Genomic DNA, 25,224 nt, shown 5'->3' with positions numbered 1-25,224 from the left:
AGTAGATAAAAATGGCTACCTATTTTAAAAGTAGATTCTAACTTCCAACTAATGAGGTCAATTCAGCAAATAATTTAGAGGACATTTAATCTTTTATTACTCCTAAATGAGTACTCATTCCCATGCGTTACTCTTACCTTTTCTGAACGCACCACATTTAAAGCTGCACTATGGGGAGCAGCAGACACATAGTCACTGTCATTAAACATCGTCACCATTATGTTCTGGTATGTGAAAAAGTTAATAAGGTCACTGATATCTGATTCTGGCATTAGAAAATAAGCAAACAATAAAGAATCAGTTTAAATAAGTTACAGACATAGACTTTTAATGACAATGGAAGGATGCCTCTCTTTTTAGAGAAATGTTTTCTCTTCATCAGCTAAGACATGATTAAGAGCACAGACTGGGGAGCCAGTTAGCCTACATTCAAATCCAAGTTGTACCACGTACATTATCTGCTCTTCGAGCAAGCTATCTAGATGATCTGGACCCCAGTTTCTTCTTTCATAAAGTGAAAATAATAAGTACATCTACTTTATATGATTCATGAGAATTAAATGAATGAATTATAAACAGGGATATGAACAGAACCTGGCACACAGTAATTGTGTAAATTTTACTTGCTGCTGCTACAATTATTAGTAACATAGAAAAAATTACCTCTACTAGTCACTTGAAATTTGATCAAATTGTGAAAATAAAAATCTACTTGGCAATTTTAAGTAAGATGAGCAGCTAAAGGCAGAAAGGTATAAACTAGGGTACGGTCGCTTCATTTCCTAAGGCATTGCTGTTTTGGGCAGACAAGTTTTGTAAGTACCTTAATTGTAAGTACACTTTTATAAGTGTCAAGTATGTCAACACATTCAAACACATAATCAGGCCTTCTTCTATATTCTCTAAATGGCCTGCAGCCAAGGGAAAGATTTTGAGATACATGTACTATCCCCAGACACACATTAAAATGGTGATTATAAGGTTCCATGCAGTACTGTACTGTATTTTATATGAAATGTGTATTAAAACTGAAAACAATTCTAAGAAAAAAAGTACAAAATATAACATTTCCTATTTAATTTTTTTACCTCAAATGCACTTTCCCAAGAAACAATAGAAGTTGTGTAATACACTTAGCGTCAGACCTTAACGGTACTGATTTTTAATCTTTTCAAGAACCTTAAAAATACAAGCTAGTTATGTGGATGGGAGGAGTTGTGAAGCGATGTATTATGCAGAAATAGTTTTGCATTCAGTTTCAAGATTCTGAAAATCAGAACCCTTTGTCAGTTTATTCATTTAAACTTCCCTCAAGTCCATATACTTAAAAAAACGTTTTTTCCTATTTGACAATTAAGTATTATATGGTAAGAACTCCAATAGTGCTCCAAAAACATCAGCTCCAAATTTAATATACTTGATTACAGATATTTACATCTACCGCTATTTTTTATTTTTAACAAATTTTTCAAATAGTCCTTGAAGTGATTACTTAAACATTCCTATGTAGATGTATAAATGCATTTATATTATATACTATAGATCTTCCTAAAGGAAATTTTATAACTTCAAGTCAGTCTTGCTCATCATAAACTTTGAGAGAAAGCACGCTGCTGAGAACAATGCTGCTACTATTTTAAAAGGAAATCTAATGATTTCAGTAGTATAAATTAGAATGTTTCAAACTACCAACTATCAAATTCCCATTTCTGTAATATGCTCTTCAGCATCAATAAGGTAAATATTTCATTCAATTTGGAGTCTGTCCAGGTGGACCAGCTTTTACTTTAAATGTATTTCTAGGGGCTGGGGATTTAGCTCAGCGGTACAGCGCCTGCCTGGCAAGCACAAGGTCGTGAATTCGATTCCTGGCCCCGGAAAAAAACAAACAACAACAACAAAAAACAAAAACAAACATACTTTAAATATATTTCTAAAACCCAAATCTCTGAACTACCCCACAATCCCCGGCCCAACCAACACACATTCACAGACCTTCACACACTCTCACCAGTAGAATTTTGAAGAAGCAGACTTGTTTTGTATTTATGAGGGTTCTCTCCAGGTTTTAGAAAATATAAATCTGGAACAAGTTTGACAGGAACCACAGCATTTTTAAAAGAATGATGCACCAAAAACATAAAAATCTGAACTGCAAGAAAAATTAAAAGCAGAAGCAATCTGAAAAGAAAAAAAGTAACTTAAGGTTTAACAACATACAATTCTATTAAAATCTTTCTTAATACTATTAATACTATTACAGATTTAAACCCCAGTTAAAAGGTAGTAACTGGAAAAAGCCAAAACAAAAAACAAAGATCAAAGGACAAAGAAAAACCCTTTAAAAGAATCTACTACTGAGCACAACCTTATGATAATACCAGAGAGAAAGCCAGCCTTACATGACAAAATTAAAAGTGGAGGTGTGGCGAGAAGAAAGTTCATGAAAGTATGTTTTAGATCTATCACCCTGAAATTATTAGAGGGTATGTAAAGATATAGTTATAATTGCTAAAGAGTCAGACATTGTTACAAATATTATGTCTCAAGTATAAACTACTTCAGGTACCTCCTGTCCTGGCTCTAGTCTAATCATTTATTTTCCACATACTGACAATAATACCTAGATATAGACAAGAAAATGAAAACACAGTAAAATATTGATATCCTTAAAATTCCACCTCAATCATACTGTAATCACAGTAACTGTTGCTTAGCCTCTCAGCAATATACTACAATGCCCTTCTATCTGGAAGACATCTACTTGTCCTACAAAATATTTCTACATTAGATGTTAAGTGCCACATGTATTTGGAGAGCTTAGATCATCACATCTTATTTAGTAATTTGTAATTTTCTGATACTTCATAATAAACTACTATTTCTTTTTAAATTTCTATATTTACTTCAACTTAACATCTTGGGAAGACCCTCCCTCATCACTGAGTACAAGCCCATAGCTCCTCGCCAGCACGCCTTTTTTCAGTATATTTCTGCAGCATGCAATGATCATATTCACAGTGGGAGCTGGTATTGGTACATGACACATTTTTATTCTCCTTTCACGCCCCCTCTCTCCCTTTCCTTTCCCCTCCTTCCATCTCATTTCCATTCTTCATTACGTGTATTTAAATAATGATTTCCTAAAGCACACTACATTTAAATACAATTCTATAATCACTGATAGGAGTAATCAGTGCTTTAGATGATGAAAAAAAGAAACAGAATTAGACAGTATTTGTACTCTCCAGGTTAAAGTTAAAAAAAAATTTGCATCATATTACCTCTCCACTGTTCTCACATGCTAATGAACAACTCTTTTTATAATATTTCCTAAATGTATTTGACCGAAGAACATTTTTTGTTTTGAATAGGGTATCTTCCTCCAAATTTACACGCTGAAACTCCTAACCTCTAACCTAGTAATATTTCAAAGTGGAACTCTGGAAAGTAATCTGAGTCGATGAAGGACGAAGGCGTGGTCCTCACGGTATGTTGTGTGCCCCACAGAAAAGGTTCCAGAGCCCATGTGAGTGTGCTCACTTGCACACTCTCTTGCTTCCCATTCACAAGAGAAGGCATGCGAGCGCACAATGAGCCGGTGCCTTCTTCAAGGCAAGAAGCGAGCCTTTATCAGCGCACCCTCTGATCTTACATTTCTAGCCTTCAGAAATGTGAGAAGAAATAAATTTCTGTTGCTTAAGGGGCCAAATCTATGGTGTTTTATAACAGTGTGAAAAAAGGCACTTCTGTTGTTTCCAGAGTATTTTCTGAGTGGTTTTTAACTAAATGAACTGGAACGTGTTGATTTACATACATTTTTTTTTTAGTTAATAGTAACACAGGAATAAATCAGATACTCGATTGACATCTGTTTGATACTGGAATAAATTTACTAAACAAAGTAAAAAAGTTCAGCATATTTCTAACATAAAACCATCCTCTTATTTTTTATTATTAACCTAAAGTACAGAGAATGTGAAAGAAGTCCATGATATTTCCAAATAAGTCAACTCCCAGTGCCCTAGGAAGAGAGGGTACTAAATGACAAAGGTTAAACCTAAGTTGATATCTTATTTGATCCCACCTCTACTAGTTAGCCTGCTTTATATTTTAGTTTCTTCATCTGATAGAGGTGAAATTTATTTTCCTGCTATTTACAAAGTGTTTAAAAATTTACTAGTGGGTGTTTAAAGATAGTGAAGAAATATAAATATAAAAAACTGAAAGAGCCAATGACAGTAATTCAAAAATTATACAATTAGTATGAAATGTCACTTCCTCATCTCAGAGATGAGATGGCAAATGTTAGTTTAAGAAAAGAAAAAAACTCCAGGGATATTTTATAAAGTTACTATAATTATTTTTTCTAACATGTGAAATTATCATTTTGATTTTTCAAGACTACACAGGCTATTTACATATGCTAACATTTAAAAAATTAAGATAGCAAGCCAATTTGTATCCTTAAAAAAACACCTCAGGCAAAAGAAGGATAATTATACTTACACTGATCTCGCTGATTTACTTTCACGTTTCAAGTTAAGAAAATGAAACTTTGCTATTGTAGACAGCTGCTGCTTCCAAAGGCTCATGGTGCTCACTAGGGAAGCTTTGGTTTCAGAAAGAATAAGTAAGCTCTGTTCTATTTCATCGAAAGATCTTGAGTCAGTATCTTCCTCTGGTGGCTTCTGTGTAAATACACTGAAGTCTGTTTGCCAAAACGAAAAGAAAATTGTGGTGCATTCCTTTAAAAAGGTAAAAACTTCCAGAAGCAAGTTACTTTTAAAGAAGACACACATGTGGCAATAAGGTGGAGTAAATGGAACTCTCATCTTTTGGCACTATCTATAAAAGCTGAATGTAAAAAAAAACAAAATGAAAAACCAAACCTGAATGTATGTATACCTATCACCCAGGAAATGCTCTACTACGTATAACCCCAATAGAGATATGCAGATTCCAAAATACACCTACAGGGATTCTAAAATGCATCGACATTCTTAGCAGAATTATGTCCAGAATAGTCATAAACTAGAAAGAATTAAATGTCTACCAAAATGTGAATGAATAATTGTAAATTAATCAACAATACAATGATTTAAAACAATGAAAATTAACTACTGTGCAGCTACACATGAAAACATGGCTGAATATCACAAAAACAGTATAAGGTAAAAGGCAGATACCGAACAGACATACTGCATTATATTACTAGTTCAAAGCCAAACTGGTCTATATTCATATTTAAGATTTTTTTTATCTCTGCAACATTTAAAACATTTATGTGAACTTTTCCCTCTCTTACTATAATTTAACATCATGTCCTCATCAAATACCTGACTTCTCTCTTCTCTCTATTAAGTTTAGACTTCGTTGATAGCCAACTGTTAGACTTTCTTCAAATTCAATTTCTGAAAGAATTATGAGTTAAATGTCTACGTCAGCACCATTTCCCAGAACTCCTGAAGTTACACATAATCACCGAGAGTGTGACCAGATAGATTATTAGCATAATATTTTCAGTAATATGAATATAATATCATTCAGATTTATTTTAATACTTATTTTCAATTATATTTGAATATTCTAAACATAGTTAGAATAGAAATTTCTTTATGTATTTTATACTGAAATTCTATGAGTTAAAGGACAAGTGATTTTAATGCCAATAAAATGATAAACAATTGGGCCGGGGATGTAGCTCAGTGACACAACACCTGCCCGGCAGGCATGAGGCCCTGAGTTAGATTCCTGGCACCAAAAAAAAAAAAAGAAAAGGTAGAAAAAAGATACACAATTGATGATTATTCATTTTAAATAAAAAAATCAGGACTTTAATCCAAAAAGATATTGACAGATCAGGCAACTATGAAAGAGAATATACTAGTCAACCAACTTTAGGAAGAATATTATAGCAAATATATTATGATGAGTATATAAATATTTTAGTTTGAATAATATTACAAAAATGAAAGGAGATTGTACTATATATTAATTTTTATATAGTTGTTCAGCTCAGTAGCACTCACAATATAATACTAAACAAAAATTTTTCGAGGTTTTCTTATATTTTTAGCTATTTAATTATACTGAGGCCATAAGGCTTTCAATAAAATATTTCATTTTGAATTCTTCCAGTCTGTATCATTTCACATTTTCATAAGAACTAGAAAATTGCATACAAAAACATGTCAAATCAACCTTCTTTGATCCAGACATAGAACAGGACCCCAAGATACACTGTTTTCACCACAGATATAAAAAAGCATTACATATTTATTAAAAAGAAAAACCAAATTTTAAAAATACATTGCTTCTCCACTGAATGCATTTGAAAGTGAGTATCTGGTATCATAAGTATATGACCACAGCAATAATGTTACATCTAGAAATACTGTCAAATTGTTTCCATAAAATAGTTCCAATATTTTATAATGTGACTACCCAGACCAGGAATAATAAAATTCCAGTGACAAGTTTTTATAATTTTGGATTGAGCTTGGATGAAAGTTTAACTGCTGGCATATTCATGACTTTATCCTTGACAGTGACCTCACAATGATTTTCATCATCAGAGACTCAGCATACATGCAAAATGTGCATGTGAACCATCTCACCTCTTTGTATGACTATGGACTAATGTTCCCATCTTGCTCACACTCCTGACGTACCACCCACCCACCTTGCTAACCTTCAATTCTAAATTTCCGCAACTCCCTTTCTTAAACTGCACAGCTCGAGCTTTCCTCCTTTCCATACCACTGAAACTGCTTTTGTCAAGGTCACCATTATTTTTCACACTATCAAACATCTCAATGTCTTCTATGTCCCAAACTGTATTTCAGCATTTTTTCTAGGCTTTGTATATCTATTATTTCATGAAGAAAAAAAAGGAGAGAAGAGAAGAGAAGAGAAGAGAAGAGAAGAGAAGAGAAGAGAAGAAAGAAGAAAAGAGAAGAGAAAAAATAACAGAAAAGAAAAGACAAGACTAATTATTCCTTCATAGGCAGCCTCTCCTGGTCTCCCCACTGCTCAGCCTCAGGGCTTGCCCCTTTAATCTTACCTATTTTTCTACCTCAGTGATTTCATCTAATTCCATGACACCATCTATATTTAGTTTCCAAATATATATCGTCAGCCCTAACATCTTCACTTTGTTATAGCTACATCTTCAATAACACAGCCAAAATTCATGCTGAATTCCTTCCTTCCACAAACCCATTCCTCCCCCATTCTCAGGAAAGGGCAATCCCTTTTCCAGTCCTCAAATCAAATACTTGATTACTCCCTTTCCTGAACCACTAACCACTCATCAGCACGTCATCACTACAACTAATATAAGCCATTCTATTCTCTTCCTATTTTATTACCATCCTCTTTTAAGCTAAAATGAATGATAAAAGGTTCCTTGCTGGTTTTCCTCCTTCACTCTTCCCTTAAAATTCACTAAGCAATTTGTAGGGTTTTTTTTTCACTCTGTTGGTGATTTCTTTGATGTGTAAAATCTTTTTAGTAAGATGAGATCCCAGCTGTTGATTCTTTGAAGTATTTCCCATGTAGCTTGGTTTTTGTTCATGAACTCTCTGCCTACCCCTATATCTACAAGATTTCTACATACTTTCTCTTCCAGGAGATTTAGCGTTTCTGTTTTAATGTTTATATCTTTGATCCATTTTGACTCTAATTTAGTGCATGGTGACAGATATGGGTCTAGTTTTAGTCTCCGGCATGTGGAAAGCCAGTGTTTATAGCAGTACAATTTGTAATAGTTAAATCTTGGAAATAAACCAAACACCTATCAACCAAGGAATGGATAGAAAAGATGTATTTTTATACAATGGAGTGTTACCCAGCTCTAAAGGAAGATAAACTCGAGGCTTTTATAGGTAAATGGCTGCAATTAGAGACCATACTCATAAGTGAAATAAATCAGACCCTCATGTGTTAACACCACATTGTCTCCCTAGTGTAACAAACTGAAAGAGTAAATTTCCAAAAGGTACAACAGACATTGTGAAAGGGAAAATGCTCAAAATGGAAAGAATATTTGTCATGGGGGAAAGGAGAATAGAAGGAAGGAATATGTATGTACATATATACATATACACAAGATAGCTAAGATAATTGCACTACTAATTTCTATTAGTTCACTGAAAGGAATTTATGTGTTTATATTGTTTGACCAATCTTCCATGCCTATATCTGGCAATCTGAGCAACTACTTTGAAGCTAACAATGTGCACTATAATAACTTTTGTTAATTTCCTATGATCTTGTTTTGAAATTCTGTATCATATTTACTTTTTTTTTATTCTCTTTAAAATAAAAACATTAAACAATCATAGCTGTTTTAAGAAAATACACTAAACATTCAACAACTGGAAGGCATTTTTAAAAAATGCACGTAAAATCATACTATTCCTTTACAACGCTGACAGTTTCACACTGCACCAAGAGAACACAATTCTTTCCCCGATGTTTCAAAGGCAAAACATGATCTGGTCCTTTGCATACCCTCTGTCTTTACTGCTTATTACCTTTTCCATGCCTCTACCCATCATGGTCTTTATTTTCCCCTCCATGACATCCGACTCATTCCTTAATTAGTACTTCTGCAAAAGCAGTTTCCTTCATCCAGAAAGTTTTGACCTACAAGTTTGCATCCCTAGATTTTTCTTGTCATCCCAGGCTCAGTCTAAATATCTTAAAGTCATCTCTGACAAGCTAAATTAACTGCGTTCCAAGAACATCTAGCTATTTCCTTCCTAATCTCTTTCACCTTCATAAATATCTCAATAACTTTTTCACTGTTTATTTCTGCATTTCCTTCCCTACAAACTTCATATGCTTATATAATTATTTGTCGTTTTAATGATCTGCCTGGTTCACACAGTCTAAAATGTTTTGTTAATACTGTTTTTACCTGCTTGGTCAATTTCTGCTTCAACTTCTAGCTTTAAAAATACATCCTCCAAAGTTGTCATGGAAACACCATAAGAAATAACACCTAAATTTGAATGAATGTCTAGAGCAGAAAATAAACCTGAAAGAAAAAACAACGGTAGAATGGTGGTCAGGTAAGCATACAATCCTAAATTGTTCTAAGTTATTTAAATATAGAATATCATGCAATTTACTCAGCTAGCACAGTGCTTTTCAAATGTTTGGACTCAGGACACTTCATATTATAAACTGCTAAGGACCCCAGGAAATTATCTTTATGAGAATACAGCCATTAGATATTTATCATATTCAAATTAAAATATTTCTTAACACTTGAAATTAAAACTGAGACTTACTATATTGAAAATTGAAGTAATATATACTGAAAACAGCAATCATTTAAGAATTTATTCTTTTTAAAACAAAGTAAACCTATTACACGTTAACATAAGTTTATTTTAAAAAGAGTATGTTTTAGAACAAAAGAAACCAATGCGAAAAAATATTTTTATCTCTTGAATATCTGCCCTAAGAGAGGACAGATGGGTTCTCCTATTTGTTTCTGTATTCACTGTTCTGATAGTACGTGTTATGCAATCTCTAGAAAACATGGTATACAAGAAGCTGCAGGTTAAAAGGGAAGATAACATCTTCATATTAGATGCAAAGTGTTGACCCCATGAATTCCTTCAGGGAGTTTTTAGATCCACCCCTTGCAGTTTCCAGAAAATACTTAGAAATCTAATAAAATACTATAACAATTTATCAAAAAAACACAAAAGGCAACAAAATGAAAAAAATACCAGTACTGGAACCAGGCTGGATGGTCTCCCAACTCAGCTCCACCACTTTCCACCTGTGTTAACTTGGGGCTTTGGACAAGTTCCCTCATTTTTCTACATTCATTTCCTCATTTATAAAATATAAGCAGTAATATTTCCTATCTCACACACTGTTGAAATACTGGGATAACTAAACTAGTAATTGTGAAATGCATAGTCTAGCATCTGGCATAAAGTAAGCACTGTATATATGTTATTAAAGAGCAGGTAGATACAAATAGACAGGACCACAGACAAGGTACATTAACTTGGCATACATACATCAGTCCAATTAATCAGTGTGACTGCTGGTGGTTGACTATCAACTTGAATGGACTAAGGAACAGCTAGAGCAGGGGTGGCAAACCTATGGCATGTGTACCACAACAGGGAGTTTGTTATCACTCAAAGCTCTAAAACGTTCACTGCCACTGACCTAAGGGATTAGTACAGCACACTTCTGGGTATGTCTGGGTGGTCATGGAAGAGTGACCTTGTGGTCTGTATCTGGTCACTGGTCCCTCTTTCCTTCTCTCTGATTCTGTTCCCCTACTCTGCTCCTTTGCCCGCATGAACTAAGCAGCTCTGCTCCACCAGACCCTGCTATAAGATGCTCACTGCCTTGGAGCCAGCCAAGCATGGTGAATGCTCTGAAGCCAGGAGCCAAATAAAGCTCTCTTCCGTTTAGGTTGTAGATATCAAGTACTGTGTCTTAGCAAGGGCAAGGTTGGCCAATAAAATCAGTGAGTTCTTTTCTTTTTGCATAAACCAACCAAACCACTAGAGAAAATACATTTCTAATTATGAAATAAATGTTATGGGATGTCCGCACAACATGCCTACATCATTAATATCCTATTTGCTGTGAAATGATTTCTAGACAGAGGAAGGAGTGACTTAATTTGAGTTGCTCATTATAAAGCTGAAAACTAGGCCTAATTTAAAAAATCACAAAGATTAATTCTTAGTTAAAATACCGTAATTCATTATAGAATCATGAAATTAGAAAATAATTCAAAAACATAAATGATTAACAATATAGCCTCAGGAGGCCTAAAAGCAAATAGAGTAAATTTTTTTGAGAACATAAGTATTTTTACATTTTCCTTATATTATATATTTAAGTCAACATAGTCTGATTTCTTGCATACTGTAAAATTAAATAGACATTAGTATGTGGTTACTTCAGGTTTTCAAAAACAAAATAAAGCAGAAATAGAGTATTAACTCTGGCCACTTGGGAACATGGAAACATTACACAGAGAAATTAACAAAAACGGAGATCAAGAAAATCTATTTCCAATGCAACATCGCTGTTCAACAACCAAAATTCTGAAAGCAGTACCTGCAAATTTGTCCATGTCTTTGAAAGGTAAGCTATACACAAGTTGTTGGTCATCCTGCTGTAATAAAGTAGCTCCAGGTACATGTTGTCTGACCAATGAAGAAAGAGATTCTGTAGCACAGTATCTGTCTATGTACATGCTAGAGAAAACCAAAAATCCTACTGTTTATGACTAGTCAATAAGCAATGAAAAATAAATTCTGACTGCTTTAAATTCAGCATCATAAAAGATGGCTAAGGCACATTATGGAAAAAGCTAAAAATAACAGTTGACCAAGAGTACATATGATAAATAAAGTCAACAAAGAATGAACAGTACCTCAGGCGGTAGCCAATCCCCCATTTACTTTTGAGGAAAATTGAAGAACCAACACATTTTAACATTCCTTGTGATATGACAGCTTTCCTATCTGCAAGCAGAGATGTACATTTCAATTTCTAATAAGAGCAGTAATACTTGACAATTACATTTTATAGCTTATTATCAGAGAGACACACAACTATCTTATGAGGAATATACTGGATTACCATCAATTTATGTATCAAGTTTTCAGATAAGAACACTGACGGGATAAGAAAATACATTTCTTCTGCGTTTCATATAGCTCTTATATAAGAAAGCCAAGAACCATAACCAGGCAATCCGATTCTAAAGAACACTTTTTTTACACTACCACAAACAGCTCAGGCTCATCTGAAAAGGTTTACTAATGCTGGGGCTTTAACGGGTTTCCTTTACAAACAGATATACAAAAGAAGCAACAGAAATAACAACAAAACGTTTTTTAAAAACGAAGATACTGCTGAAAAGATGAATGACTTATCCAATTTATTAGATTGCACTGTGAACTGAAAGAAGCTGCTACATAATTTCAAACTCCTGAGTCTACGTGTTACCCTAAACCTGGACGTGCAGAAAACTGTACAGAAAGCAGTTAACAGAGCAAGCCTGAGAATGCTACCCTTAGGATGGCTGGCTTGCAAGGCTGGCGCTTCCTTAGCTGGGATCAAGAAACACAGATTTTGGGAGGGTTCTCATTATCCTCCACACAACTAAGTGTGGCTCGCTATGTCTCAGCTGTACGAACAATGAGGTTTGTGCTGAGCCCTGCCTTTCTTCTGGAGTCTAGTATTTTGGTAAGCGTAAGGCAGAGGGTTCCTACAAACCAGCACCCAAGAAGAACTTGGGATACTGGGTCTCTAACAACCTTTGTTGATTGACAACATTTCATACATGTAGTTACCACTCAGTCCTGGAGAAATTAAGTACATCCTGTGTGATTCCAGTGGGAGAAAGCTCCAGTGGGAGCTTACTTCTGGTTTCTTCCATATAACTTATCCCTTTGCTAATTCTGCTGTTTAACCCTCCACTATAATAATTATAACGATGAGTATGAAGCTGAATTCTATGAGTTCTCCTAGGAAACTGCAGAACAGTGGCATGGTCTGGGGAACAGCCAAGACATAAATATGTAACTTTTAAAGTTTAAAATATTTGGGTAGAACTATAGTATTCGATAACTATTTCTCTATTCAATTCTCAGGATCAAATGTTTCTCTATTCATCTTCCTTTTGGCCCAGGACTATATCCTTATCCTTTAAAAATACAGCAAAACTCTCACCAGCAAGAATGTCAGCTTCATCCATGAAATGAGTGCTAAACACTGTCACCCGGTTGGCTTTTCTGTATTTTAAAAGATTCCAAACAATATGACGAGAACAGGGGTCCATGCCAGCTGTCGGCTCATCTAGTAGTAGTATCTGTGTGAGAAGGGTGCAAACTACTGAAAACCTTCACCATTAGCAATCATTTTCAATCAGAAATACACTCAATCACTTGTCCACTCATACTGAGTTTGCATATATTTTTACAATTATGACCAAATATTTTCATGAGTATAGTTTTAAAAGGCTTATTTCTGTATTACTATAATAATATCAATAAAAATATAAATTTTATCATCCTTAACAACAACTTTGTATATGTTAACAATTGCTTTTTAAAGATTTATCCCTTATATATTCTAAAAAAGCAACTGATTTCAAGGCTATTTTAATTAAAAAAAAGCAAAAACGTGGTGTGAGCTTGACAGATTAATTAGCATAAAGCCAGAATTCAGTCCCTCCAAACTGCAGCAGAAAGGGTTCACACAGCAGGATGGTCGGCACCAGGGTTTATGTGGCAGGCATCTAACCCGAGCTTCTTGGCACTGTGTAAAGCAGTGTGTCAGCTGCTTCTCTGTGTCTAAAGAACAGAGTACAGCACAAAAAAACCAGGCAAAATCAAAGAATAGGACAGTGAGAAGCTGAACTATTTCTTCATTTTTCCCATTTTAACTTTTATTATGAGCTCTTAAAATATATTTTTAAAATCCATAGAGAATAGTAGAATAATGCTTTCACAGTTATCAAACTTAACAGTTTTTTTTGCGGGGGGAGGGCTCATTTTCTTCAGGCCTTTATTTTTTCTTTTCTCTTGAGTCATGGTCTTGCTACACTGCCCAAGTTGCTCTTGGACTTTGGGCTCAACCAGTCCTCCTGCCTCGGCCTCCTGAATAATGGTACTACAGGCATACGCTACTGCACCTAGTCAGATCTTTCCAACACACACACACACACACACCCCCCACTACAGAGACAGCTGAAATTCACCCCTTTAATTCCCCAGTATCATAATGGTGTTAAATCTTTCTGATCAACTCATAAAAATATATAGTATTTAGTATACATTTAAACTCTATATAATGCATCATATATCCTTCCACAGCCTGTCTTTTTATCCAAGATAACTTAAAATTAATATATATTTACCTTTGGATTCCCAAGAACAGCAATTCCTAAAGAAAGCTTTCTTTTTTGACCACCACTTAATTTTTTAGCTTGGTTATCTTTGATAGCTTGCATGTCTAAATCTAATAAAACCTTTTGCACCTGTAAAAGCAAAGTGTAAACACTTGTTTTTTAAGATCACATCATTTGTATAATTATGAATATTGGTTTTTAAGCATTTGAATTTTTGAAGTATTAAGTAATATTAAATAAATACACATAATTTTAATATTATTTCTGAAAATGTTCATTTTGTGTAGAAATTAATTTTGACAAATATTCATGTATAATTCTGAAAATAAGAAGTAACAAGATTCTCGAGAAAAAGGTCTGTCTTACTTTTGTGCTTTCTTGGGTAGTGAGCAGAAAGTAACAGAACAGGGTAAAACCTCTGTGCTAATAAAAATTAGAAGTGAAAATAGAAAGGAAATGGGAAGGGTGGGCAGAGGAGATGTGAAGAAGCAAGATCTTCCAAATAAAATAAGGGCTATTTTCATATGCTAAAACATCTACTCCCAATCTTGTACAATTTCTTGTAATAATTTTCTGTTTACAAGCTTAGCAGAGGTTTTTATCTTTAGACTTTTCTAGCATATTTTTATTGTACAAGTTATTACAAAGGGTTGTTAATTTATAAGAAACAGAGCAAAGATTTTTATATGATAACATACTTCCTGTATTATATTGTTGGCTGGTATTCCTTTGATTGAAGCCAAAATTGATAAATTTTCTTCTACTGTCAGAACATCAAAGTGTATATCTAACTGTGGACAAATACCAATCATTTTTCTTGCTTCAAACATTTCATCTATCTCTGAGACACTATGTCCATATATAGATGCAAATCCTAAAAGCAAAGTATGCATTTATATTAAAGATATTAGGAATTAAAATGCACATACTTTCCTGTACCCTAATAATTAATTACTAATTAATTCCAGTAGATATATAAAGTAAGAAATAACATACATTTGGCATATATAATTCGCACTCATTTCCGTATTATTGGTAATAGGCCTCCATCTATGTATCAATTTCATTTTCCTTCACTCCCAGGCCATATTACACTGCAGAAGGAACAAGGAACTAACAAACTAACACTAAACATAAGTATATATTGATGTATAATTTATAATTACATTAAAGCAATAATTTTTATTCATTTCCAAAATAGAGGAGAGATCAAAGAACTAACAGTTTTATACTAACTTCAAAGTCTCGAACAAATTACTTAATGTTTCTGAATTCCAGTTTTTTTCTTCTATACACTGAACACTAGTATAGCCTACTGAAGAACTATCAATCAATGTGATAATATATAGAGCTATAATAAACATCATGTATCTTTAAGTAAATGCCAGATACTACGATTAAATACAAGAGTGCCACAATTAATGCTGAAGAACAAAACTAAAGTAATTTCAAAAGTTGAACTACACTGAAAAGGTTGAAATACAGATTAAATACAGTTTAGCCACTTATAAATTAAAATATATATATTTTGCTGCCACATTTTGGTTACTGTAGAAACATGGGGCTTCCATATTTAACGCTAACCTATACAACAATCACAGATCAAAATAATACCTTTGAAGTATGTTCCTAAATTTTCATTTTAGGAGATAGTATTGATGTTTATCATTCGTTTGTATTATTGCTATTTAGAAATTTGTATTTATTTTCTCAACCTGAAATAGTCTTCAGATCTTATTTAATTTCAAATTAATTACTGATTTATCTTTTCTTGAAAATAAAGAACATGAAGACATAGATGTAACTATGTGATAAAAATATCAACAAAATTAGATCCTCTTTACTTTATTAACATGATGGACTCATTTTTATTTCCTACTGAAAAACAATCAAATGTGTGTAGTAGAGAAAATACATTCACAGATATAGAAGTTTGTCCTAAATCACTAGTAAAAATAATGTAGCATACACTTACAGGGTAAACATAGTATATGTAACACCTCCGTTAATAACATTAATAAAACAAAGTAAAGGAACTTTTTTAGGTCGAAAAACTCTCACCGTCAGAAGGCGGGCACAGTCCACAAAGAATATTCATCAGTGTACTCTTTCCTGTTCCACTATGGCCAAGTAACGCAGTAATCTGACCCTCATATATGTCAAATGACAAGTCTAGTTCAGGAATAAAGAAAACACAAATGTGATTTTTATTTCTCTTTACCTATACATGCTTCATAATACTTGAGCAATCCTGAAGTAAGGCAATAAATTGAAAGAAATATTCAAAGTTACCAGCATATTTCACCTCAGGTTAAATAGCTTCTTTGTTGTAGTCAATGGGAGAAGCAGCAAGAAAAGTAAATAAAAAGAATTGTTTTGAGTTGTTCATACAGTGAAAATTAGGGTATAAAAATATTTGGGACTCTTCTGTGTAATGACCTTTGGGAATTCCCAAGAGAATTAAAACAAAGAAAAACTTATCTCCCAAAGGTTTTACAGACATGTTAAATATACAATATACAGCCACAAATCAATAATTTTTTTTAAAAAAAAACCTAGAAATTAACCACAGTACAAAAATGGCTAAATACATAACTGAAAGGTTCCATTTAATGGATGGATGTGCGAGTGAGAAGACAGGAGATAAAGATCTAAATGATTAAGCAGAAGACAATTAATCAACAAACTAGGCTAAGGCTGAAGTATTAAATCAAACAGAAAAATTATCACAACCCAAAGAAAAGAACAAAGGGAAACAGCAACAAAAATATAAGTACCTTAAAGGTACAGTATAGGAAATAAGGATGAAATAAGAAACTCAAACTATACCATGAATACAATCGCCTCAGAGGAGCAGAAAGTGGCATACTGATCATACTGCAGACACACACAAGCATCCACACAAAAATTAATCTGAACGGTGATACATCACTGAAGTATCCTTTTAAGGTATAGCATTTACTTTAAAGAAAATTATGTTTACAAGGAAATAAGCTCCAGATGAGTTCTATAATCCAGGCAAATGTGAGATTCATTTTCTGATGTATCTTTATATAAAAGAAAAAGTAATCACTCAATAAATATCATGCAACAAATTACAAATACTGGGATACCATGGCACATACCAAGTTAGGAAGAAAAGTATCTATGAGCTGTGCATTGACATGTAGCTATTATATTTAAAGGGTTTAGTACTATTTGGAGGACTCCAAACTCTCTGTCAGTATAGCAGCTCTAAAGTTACCTCTCCAGCCTGACAATACCACACACACGTTTAGAATCTATCATTCTGCGTATAAAAGATAGCAGGCCCACCACACCCTTTGCCCTAATAAGTATAAATTTGTAACTCAGGAGAGTACACCGATTTTCTTTATAAAGAGATTAGGGTAAGGTTACCCAACTAAAGGTAATGATCTGGGAGGCTTGCCCCCTAGATATTCTTATGCTTGAGTAAAACAGCTACTGCAGCTCCCAATTAATTCTCAATCCTGACAAGACATTAACGGGACAGGGCAGCACCCATTCTAATATTTGTTTTTTTGTTTTGCTTGTTTGTTTTTAAAGACTAACTCTTAGATGAACTGGTCAATCTTCCCTTTGCAATCACCTAATAAAATCAATCAGCACATGCTGGGTTTCACCTTCAAGTAAGTATCCAGAGCCAGTTTTGTGAGACAGCATTTTATTCCATAATAATCTACACAGAAAAGATACTTAGAGTCATTGATGCCAGGAACTAAATGTTGAAAACTCAGCTCAAAAGGCAACTAGGACCTCTGAACATGTAATGCTCACTTATGCCCTACAGATCAAAAGCCAGGCCTATGCTTTTCATGGAGCACTCGTACAAAAGAGATTAGTGAAGCCCAAATAATTCACAGAACAAAAATGGTATAATCCTTTTAGTTAATACATGTAGTGGATTGACAACTGGTGGTCAACTTACAACCCCCAGATGAACTTGGTAAGCATGGTGCTGGGTGTGGGAGGCCAGCAGCATAAGAGGCCGAACTGGAGGAGAAGCAATGAGGCTTTGGGGAGCTGAGGTGAGGCTGTTCAGAGCTGGCAGAGCTGTAAGGAGCTGTTGGTTCTCCCGGAGGAGCTTGTCAAGCTGGCTTTCCTGATGAACTTGGCTGTTTTCATGCTCCGAGGAGCTCGAGACCTTGCTGGCACTGAGAATAGCTTTGGTTCACTTTTGGGGAGCTCTGGTCCTCACTCTGAGCATTGCTTCCTGGCTCTGCAGGGGAAGGTGGTGCACTGCCTGTCTCCTGGAGAAGCTTGCTGAGTTGGCTTTCCTCACGGAAACTCAGCCATCTTGATCATCGGAGGAGCTCAGGACCTCATTGTTGCTGAGGATGGCTGTAGTACCTTTCAGGGGAGCTCTGGTTCTTACTTGTGCATTGTTTCCTGGCTCCAGTGCAGATCCCTCAGCCTGCTAGCACAGATCCTTCATCCTGCTGGTATAGACTTCCTAGATTCCACCACTGACCTTTGGGCCTTCCCAGCGCAGATTCGTGAGAGGCCTGCACGAGATATTGTCATGGGTTCTAGGCCTCCAACTGGACTTATGGGAGGCACTGTTATGAGCTCTAGGTCTTCAGCTGGACTCATACAGGACATTTCTTGGTGGGATCTAGGCTCTCGGCTAGATTCATTGGTCTTAGCGTGTGGACAGATTTCCTGCATCTCTTGTATATCATTCTTTGGGCAACTATTATAAATAATCTTATAATTATGTGTCCTACATTATACTGTTCCCTTGCAGTATCCTCCCAACCAACACTACATATTAATATTATAATCCTTTCAATGAAAAGGAATGAAATTCATCTTCTTTAAAACAGATGATAGTTTTACTTTCAACAAACTTACTAAGATGTCAACCTAAACAGGCGAGCACAAGTTCAAGCCACATACCTAACTGGTACAAACAGTTAGAGAACATTCCTTACATGACTGCCTTTGACTGGGATCTTAAAGGACTAAACTCTAGGTGCAGGAGTAAGTCAAAAGTACTCTGCCCCTGATAGAAACCAAAATTCTGCTTCAAATCACATGCCATCTTTCTCCATCCATGAAAGCCTGGAACTGGGTTTGACCATAAACAGCAAAGCCATTCTTCATTATAGGCAAAGAGGTAATAAAGGTCTCTATCATTAGGTTCTTCCTTGTTCCCAGTCATCTAAGAGTTCAATATAATCTATCAACACTACAATTTACATCATAATTCAAAATTGCTTGAGGAATACAGCTAGTTATGCTAAGTCTTTGCTTCCAGGAATGGCAAAGTAGGTGGTTTAACACATTCACAACAGGGCTGTAATTTGTGCACCTCCCTACAGGCGGCTAAGAACCAATTGATGGGATGATCGTGTAGGTACTGCCAATGGTACAAACCAGCTGCAACAAGTTAAACCGATCCTTCAAAGGAGCAAGAAAAGGCTGGCCAGTTTCAAAGACAATCATCTGTTTAAAGGCCTTGGCAGACTGAAGAATGAAAGACTGTAAAGATATGAGGAAGGGAGGGGGTCTAGGGATTTAGCTCAGCGGCAAAAGCGCCTGCCTGGCAAGCACAAGGTCGTGAGTTCGGTTCCCGGTACCAGAGAAAAAAAAACAAAACAAAAGATATGAGGAAGGAGTAGGCCAACACGCCTGCCAAGTCTAAAAGTAAAAGTGATAATGGAGTACACAACAGGCTAAACAAGGTTCTGAAGACACATACAGGGGGCTGGGAATTTAGCTCAGCGGCAAAAGCGCCTGCCTGGCAAGTGCAAGGTCGTGAGTTCGGTTCCCGGTACCGGAGAAAAACCAAAAAAAAAAAAAAAAAGACACATACAACTGAGTGAACAATACTTCAGTAAATCTCCCAGGTCTTTGGAATCTCAAAGGACTAAACTTTACAAGGGTAAATCAGACTTTGTGCCTGACAGAAACTAAAATGCAGCTTTAAATCATTTCTGCCCTGAGTAGATGAAGGTGAGCTAGGATTTCTGACACCCATAGCTGTAAGCCAGAAGAAAAGACAAATCCTCGCTAGGACAATATCACATCATACATTATCCAGGTACCTATAATTACTACATCACCTTGTCCAGATTTTCATACAACCATGTTACGAATTTTATAGAAACCATATATTCATCTTAGGAGTAGCATTCAGTCAAAAACAACCAGACAGGAGAGGGTAAGACAAATAACTGAAACAGGAAAAGGCAGATATTGGTGCTATACAACAAAGATTTTTAAATAACCATGCTATCAATTTTATAAGACAATGTTGGCAAATGACTAGAAACCATACACACACACAAATAAGGGGAAAGACAAAAGCCGTAAAAGGTGATATTAAGACTTCAAAAGGTAGTTTATGAGCAGATTAGACTCAACTGAAGAAAAATTAGTGACAAAAACGAATCAGAATATATATCTAGATTAAAGCACAAGAAAAAGAATATGCAATGCATACTGGTGAACACAAGACAAATGAGATTAAAAGGTGTCACATGTAAAAATAATCATAAAAATAAGAAAAAAAAGAATAGGGCAGAAATGATACTGGAAAAAATAGCTGAAAATTTTGTGAAATAAAAGAAAACTGTTAAGAAATAAATTCTAGTGTACTATATAACTAAAGCAGTATAAATGTTAATGCAAACACAAACACCCAGGAAGTATGTTGTAGTAAAAGTTCATAAAACTAAAAACAAAGAGAAATATCTTTAAAAACAGCCAGAGAAAATGAATATAACAAATACAGAGCAATTACAAAACTCTTATAGTTTTCTTTGCAACCAAAAATGCAAACAAGAAAAAAATTAGATTTTAAAATGCTGAAACAAAATAAATGCCAAACTTAAAAGTATACATTCAGGGATATATCTTTCAAAATTGAAGGTTAATAAAAGATATTTTCAAACAAAAACTGAATGTACCACTGGCAGGAAAGTCTTCATGCAGAAGGAAAATACCCTAGATGGGAGATCTGATGCAAAAAGTAATAATAAAGATGCAGTAAATGTTTAAGTAAATCGAAATGAACTGTCTTTTAAAAATAGTTTTATTTTTGGTTTAAAAAAACAAGATTAAAATACATTAAAACAATACTACATCAGTTAGAACAAAAATAAAAGGTCTCTGCCTTCTTAATCTGGAGAACAGTAAAGCAATAATTTATAAATCAGAGATGTATAACATCTCAGATAATGACTAACAACAGGTAGTATAATTGAGAACCTAATAGAGGAAGAGCGAGAAACAGCATGATGCAAAATACTGAAGGGCTGTGGCACAGCCAGGATGCAAGAGGATGAGAGATCGGGGGGAGCAGAAGCAGATAATCCTATCTAAAGACCAGTAAGAGAGCAGCGTACCAGTAACCATCAAGGCTCTCCCAAGCCACTGTCTAACCCCACCAAGACAGTAAGGCTGCTCTCTTTAAGATTTCTTCCCCAGCTTCTTTCCATCCACTCCCACTCACCTGCAGCAACCCACCGACCTGCTGTCTTTCACTATCATTTATTTTTTATAATTTTATATAAATGGAATTATGTATCTCTTTATATTTGATGTCTTTTACCATAACTTTTGGGATTCATTCATATTGTAGCATGTATTAACAGTCCATTCTTTTTTATTGCTGTGTGACATATATTTCACTGTACAGACATGCTACATTTGGTTGAATCCCTTTATCTACTAATAGATATTTAGGTTATATCTAGTTTAGGGTTATTACAAATAAATTTAAAATGAACATCCATGTTTATTTTTATGGGCATACTCTTTCATTTCCTTCAGCTACCTTCCTAGAAGTGGAATGACTAGATTACATAGCAGATTTATACTTAACTTTTTGACAAACTGTCAACTATTTTCCAAAGTAGGTATACAATTTTATGTTGCCTCTAGCAATGTTGGACTTCCAATTATTCTACATCCTCACATATGCCATGATCAATCTTCTCAATTTTAATCATTTTAAAAGTTATGCACTGATAATCACTGTGATTTCAATTTGCATTGTCCTGAAAAGTCTTGTTGAACATCACTTATTTGCTATCCTTTTCTTCACCAGCCAAGTCTGCTCAAATACTCTGTCCATTTATTAAATGGATTTTTTCACATGTCCTGGATAGAACATGCTTTACAGATACTTCCCCCAGATAAGGGGTTTGTTTTTTAATTCTTTTAACAGTGCCTTACAAGGAACAGGACACTAATTTTTATACTCCCATTTATTACAGGCACTTCAGGTTATTTTCTAGGGTAAGTCCTCCACTGGGGAACATTTGTGTCACAAACTTTAATGGTGTACTGTGTAAGAGTCACTTTTTCAACTTACAAACGAATCCAACTTACCAACAATTCTCCAGGGATGGAATTCAGTGGCAAGTTGAGGACTTATTGTAATTTGTGTGCTTCATGTCATATCTAAGAAACTTTCATCCAACCCAATGTCTAACCCATAAGATTCCTCCTATGTTTTTAATCTTTAAATTTTACTGTTTTACATTTTACATTTACATGTATGACCTATTTTCTGTTAGTTTTTGTACATGATGTCCAGCCAGTATGGACCAAACTTCACTTCTCTCTAGTTTCTGTTTTGGTTACACACCAGTATTTATATAAGATCATTTATACAGCATTTGTTTAAAAGTATATCCATTATTAAATTCATTGCAAATCAATTCACTGCAGATCAATTATTACCCATAAAAATATGTGTACTATTTCTATACTCTCTTATTCTATTTTACTGATCTAGTGCTCTGTTGCTTTTATGCCAAAATCATAGTCTTAATTATTTTAATATTAATATGAAGTTTTGAAATAAAAATGCTAGTCCTTGGACTTCATTCTTTCTCAAGCTGTTTTGGAGATTTGGGGTTATCTACATGTACATATGAACTACAAAATGTCAAACATTAACAGAAAAAAAAGCCTAAAAAGATTCTGGCAGAGCTTAAAACTGGTGAAGTTTTGACTGGATTCACATCTAAACATTGAGTCTTCTAATCCATGAATATGGCATCTCTCTCAAAGTATTAAACTTTCAGTTTATCTCAGCAATGTTTTCCATTTTTCAATATACAAATCTCCCAAATCTTTTGTCTGATTTACCTGTAAATAATATTTTAAGTTAGTTAATATTATTTTGAATTTTATTTTCCAATGATCTGTTGTATATGAAAATACAAATGATTTTTTCCATATTTATATTGTTTACTGTTACCTTAATAATCTCACTTTTCAGTTTTACTATCTGTATTACAGGGATCTAACTAAAGTTTTTAAATAGATAAATGAAGCTAACTGCAAATAAATAGATTCACTGTTTCCTTTCCAGTCTGGATGTCGTTTATTTCCTTCTCTTGCATCTCTGCATTAGCAGTAATTTCTAGTTGAAAAACCTACATTAAAGGCTATATATAACCTCCAATGCTAACTAAAACAAGACTCAGAAAGCACTATAGTCATAAAAGAATAGATACATGGGGCTGGGGATATAGCTCAGCGGCACAAGCACCTGCCTAGGAAGCGTAAGGTCCTGAGTTTGACTCATAATACCAAAAAAAAAAAAAAAAAGCCAAAGAATAGATATATTATTGCATAATATCCACATTAAGTACTTGTGCTCAACTAAGTAGACACTATTATCTGACTAAAAAGGCAAGTTGCAAACTGGAATAGGACAGATGAATACTTTCTTTTAACAAAAGCCATCTAAAATGTAGAAAAAGTTGAATAGGCAGTTCAAGTAATAAAAATAAAATCCATGTGCATATGAAAAGATGATCAACAGCATTAGTTACTAGGTAAATGCAAATTGGAACCATATTAACATACCACTATCCCCGACCAGAATAACGTGAAAATAATAACTCCTACGTATGTGTGTGTGTGTGTGTGTGTGTGTGTTTTATTGGTTCTGGAGGACCCCTGACTAACATACTGCTAAACATACAACAATTTTCAAAACAGTTCCTCACAAGAAGAATTATCAGGCCAAGTATTTGTAGAGTGCTGAGGTTTGGAAACCTTATGTTAGGTCAAAAGGAACTTGTATGTATACACATGCATAATAATAAAATGAAAAAGGACATAAACTTGCTCTAATAGTTGGGTAATTTTTTACCGTGACAGATACTACTTCTTGGTTTTATGACCAATAAAATGTTGTTAGTTTTATTATATTACATAAAATATCTCCCAAAACAAGGTAGATGATTGTAAAACAGGAGTTTAAATATTCCATTAATTATGCAAATGCTTTTTCCACTTATTTATTTATTGTACTTTAATACTATGAACCAAATCCTAAGAAAGCTACTTACCTCTTAAAGCCTCCACATTTTCATTCTTCTTTTTGTACGCTTTCTGAATACCACTTATTCTGAAAAACACAATTTTCTATTGAGTATTTTGAGAACTGTATAAGTATATATTAACGTATATAATATTTCTATCAAAGTTGTTTTATCCTAAAATGTAGGATGTTATAAAATTTGAACTGAGTGTACATCTCTAGCAATACTAGGTACTTTCTAAGTATCAAAGGAAGGGTTATATCTTCATGTTGAGGTAAGTTATTTACGTTGTGTTTTGTTTTCTGGGGGGAAGAAGAGAGGCTGGAGAGATTCTGTGGTCGTATGTCCAAAAAAAATTGTCATTCTTGTGCCAAAACTGAAGAATAAAAAAACCGTCATATTTAACAGGAATAATAAAGTACTTTCCTACTAAAACAATGAGTCAAAGAAAGTTGATAGTAAGTATAAAATTATACAAAATTATTTTATATAACACTTTCCTGGGGTAGCAATGGGGATCAAAACTAGGGTCTCACATGTGCTAGACAAGCACTCTACCCTGAGTTAAAATCCTAGCCCTAAAGTATTTCAAAGATGCTACAAACATGTAATATTCCCCTCCTCCCCACTTTAAGTATCATTCATTCACTTTTCATGCTAAGTCAACTTCTACAAATAAGAGAGGCATTTGATTCAATTACTTTAGAATTTCTTTTTCTCTCTGGTTAACACCTAGATATAATATCTGTAATATCAGTAGAGGGATATAAACTAAATACCATTTCACATTGCCCCATTTATCAAACTGTCTATAGACATGAAGTGACTGTTTCACTCCACCTGAGATTTTTATATATAGAATTAATGATTTCGTTAATCAGTTTCAATTTTATCTCTCAGAATGCTGACCACTGTACCACCGCTTACATTTTAAGTATTTTTTTTTTTTTTGGTTTTTTTTTTTTGGTTTTTCTCTGGTACCGAGAACCGAACTCA

The 25,224-nt window shown here is 34.3% G+C and overlaps 1 protein-coding gene across 1 annotated transcript in view; it reads right to left on the bottom strand.

Moving 5' to 3' along the window:
* Positions 1–25,224, bottom strand: part of Abca5 (ATP-binding cassette, sub-family A (ABC1), member 5) — a gene marked incomplete at its 5' end in the record, with an annotated part of 60,436 nt that overhangs the window by 20,545 nt on the left and 14,667 nt on the right. Inside the window, 11 exon segments of the mRNA XM_013503232.1 lie at positions 138–265; positions 2,012–2,181; positions 4,510–4,711; positions 8,927–9,046; positions 11,113–11,252; positions 11,432–11,522; positions 12,736–12,874; positions 13,925–14,044; positions 14,614–14,789; positions 15,977–16,087; positions 24,256–24,314. Of these exon segments, the coding sequence (XP_013358686.1) occupies positions 138–265; positions 2,012–2,181; positions 4,510–4,711; positions 8,927–9,046; positions 11,113–11,252; positions 11,432–11,522; positions 12,736–12,874; positions 13,925–14,044; positions 14,614–14,789; positions 15,977–16,087; positions 24,256–24,314 (1,456 nt within the window).

This window comes from Chinchilla lanigera, unplaced genomic scaffold, assembly GCF_000276665.1.
Source record: "Chinchilla lanigera isolate Chin_1 unplaced genomic scaffold, ChiLan1.0 scaffold00077, whole genome shotgun sequence".
Taxonomy (NCBI): domain Eukaryota; kingdom Metazoa; phylum Chordata; class Mammalia; order Rodentia; family Chinchillidae; genus Chinchilla; species Chinchilla lanigera.
Note: the sequence above shows the minus strand (reverse complement) of the source record. Positions and strands in the feature narration are given on the sequence as shown.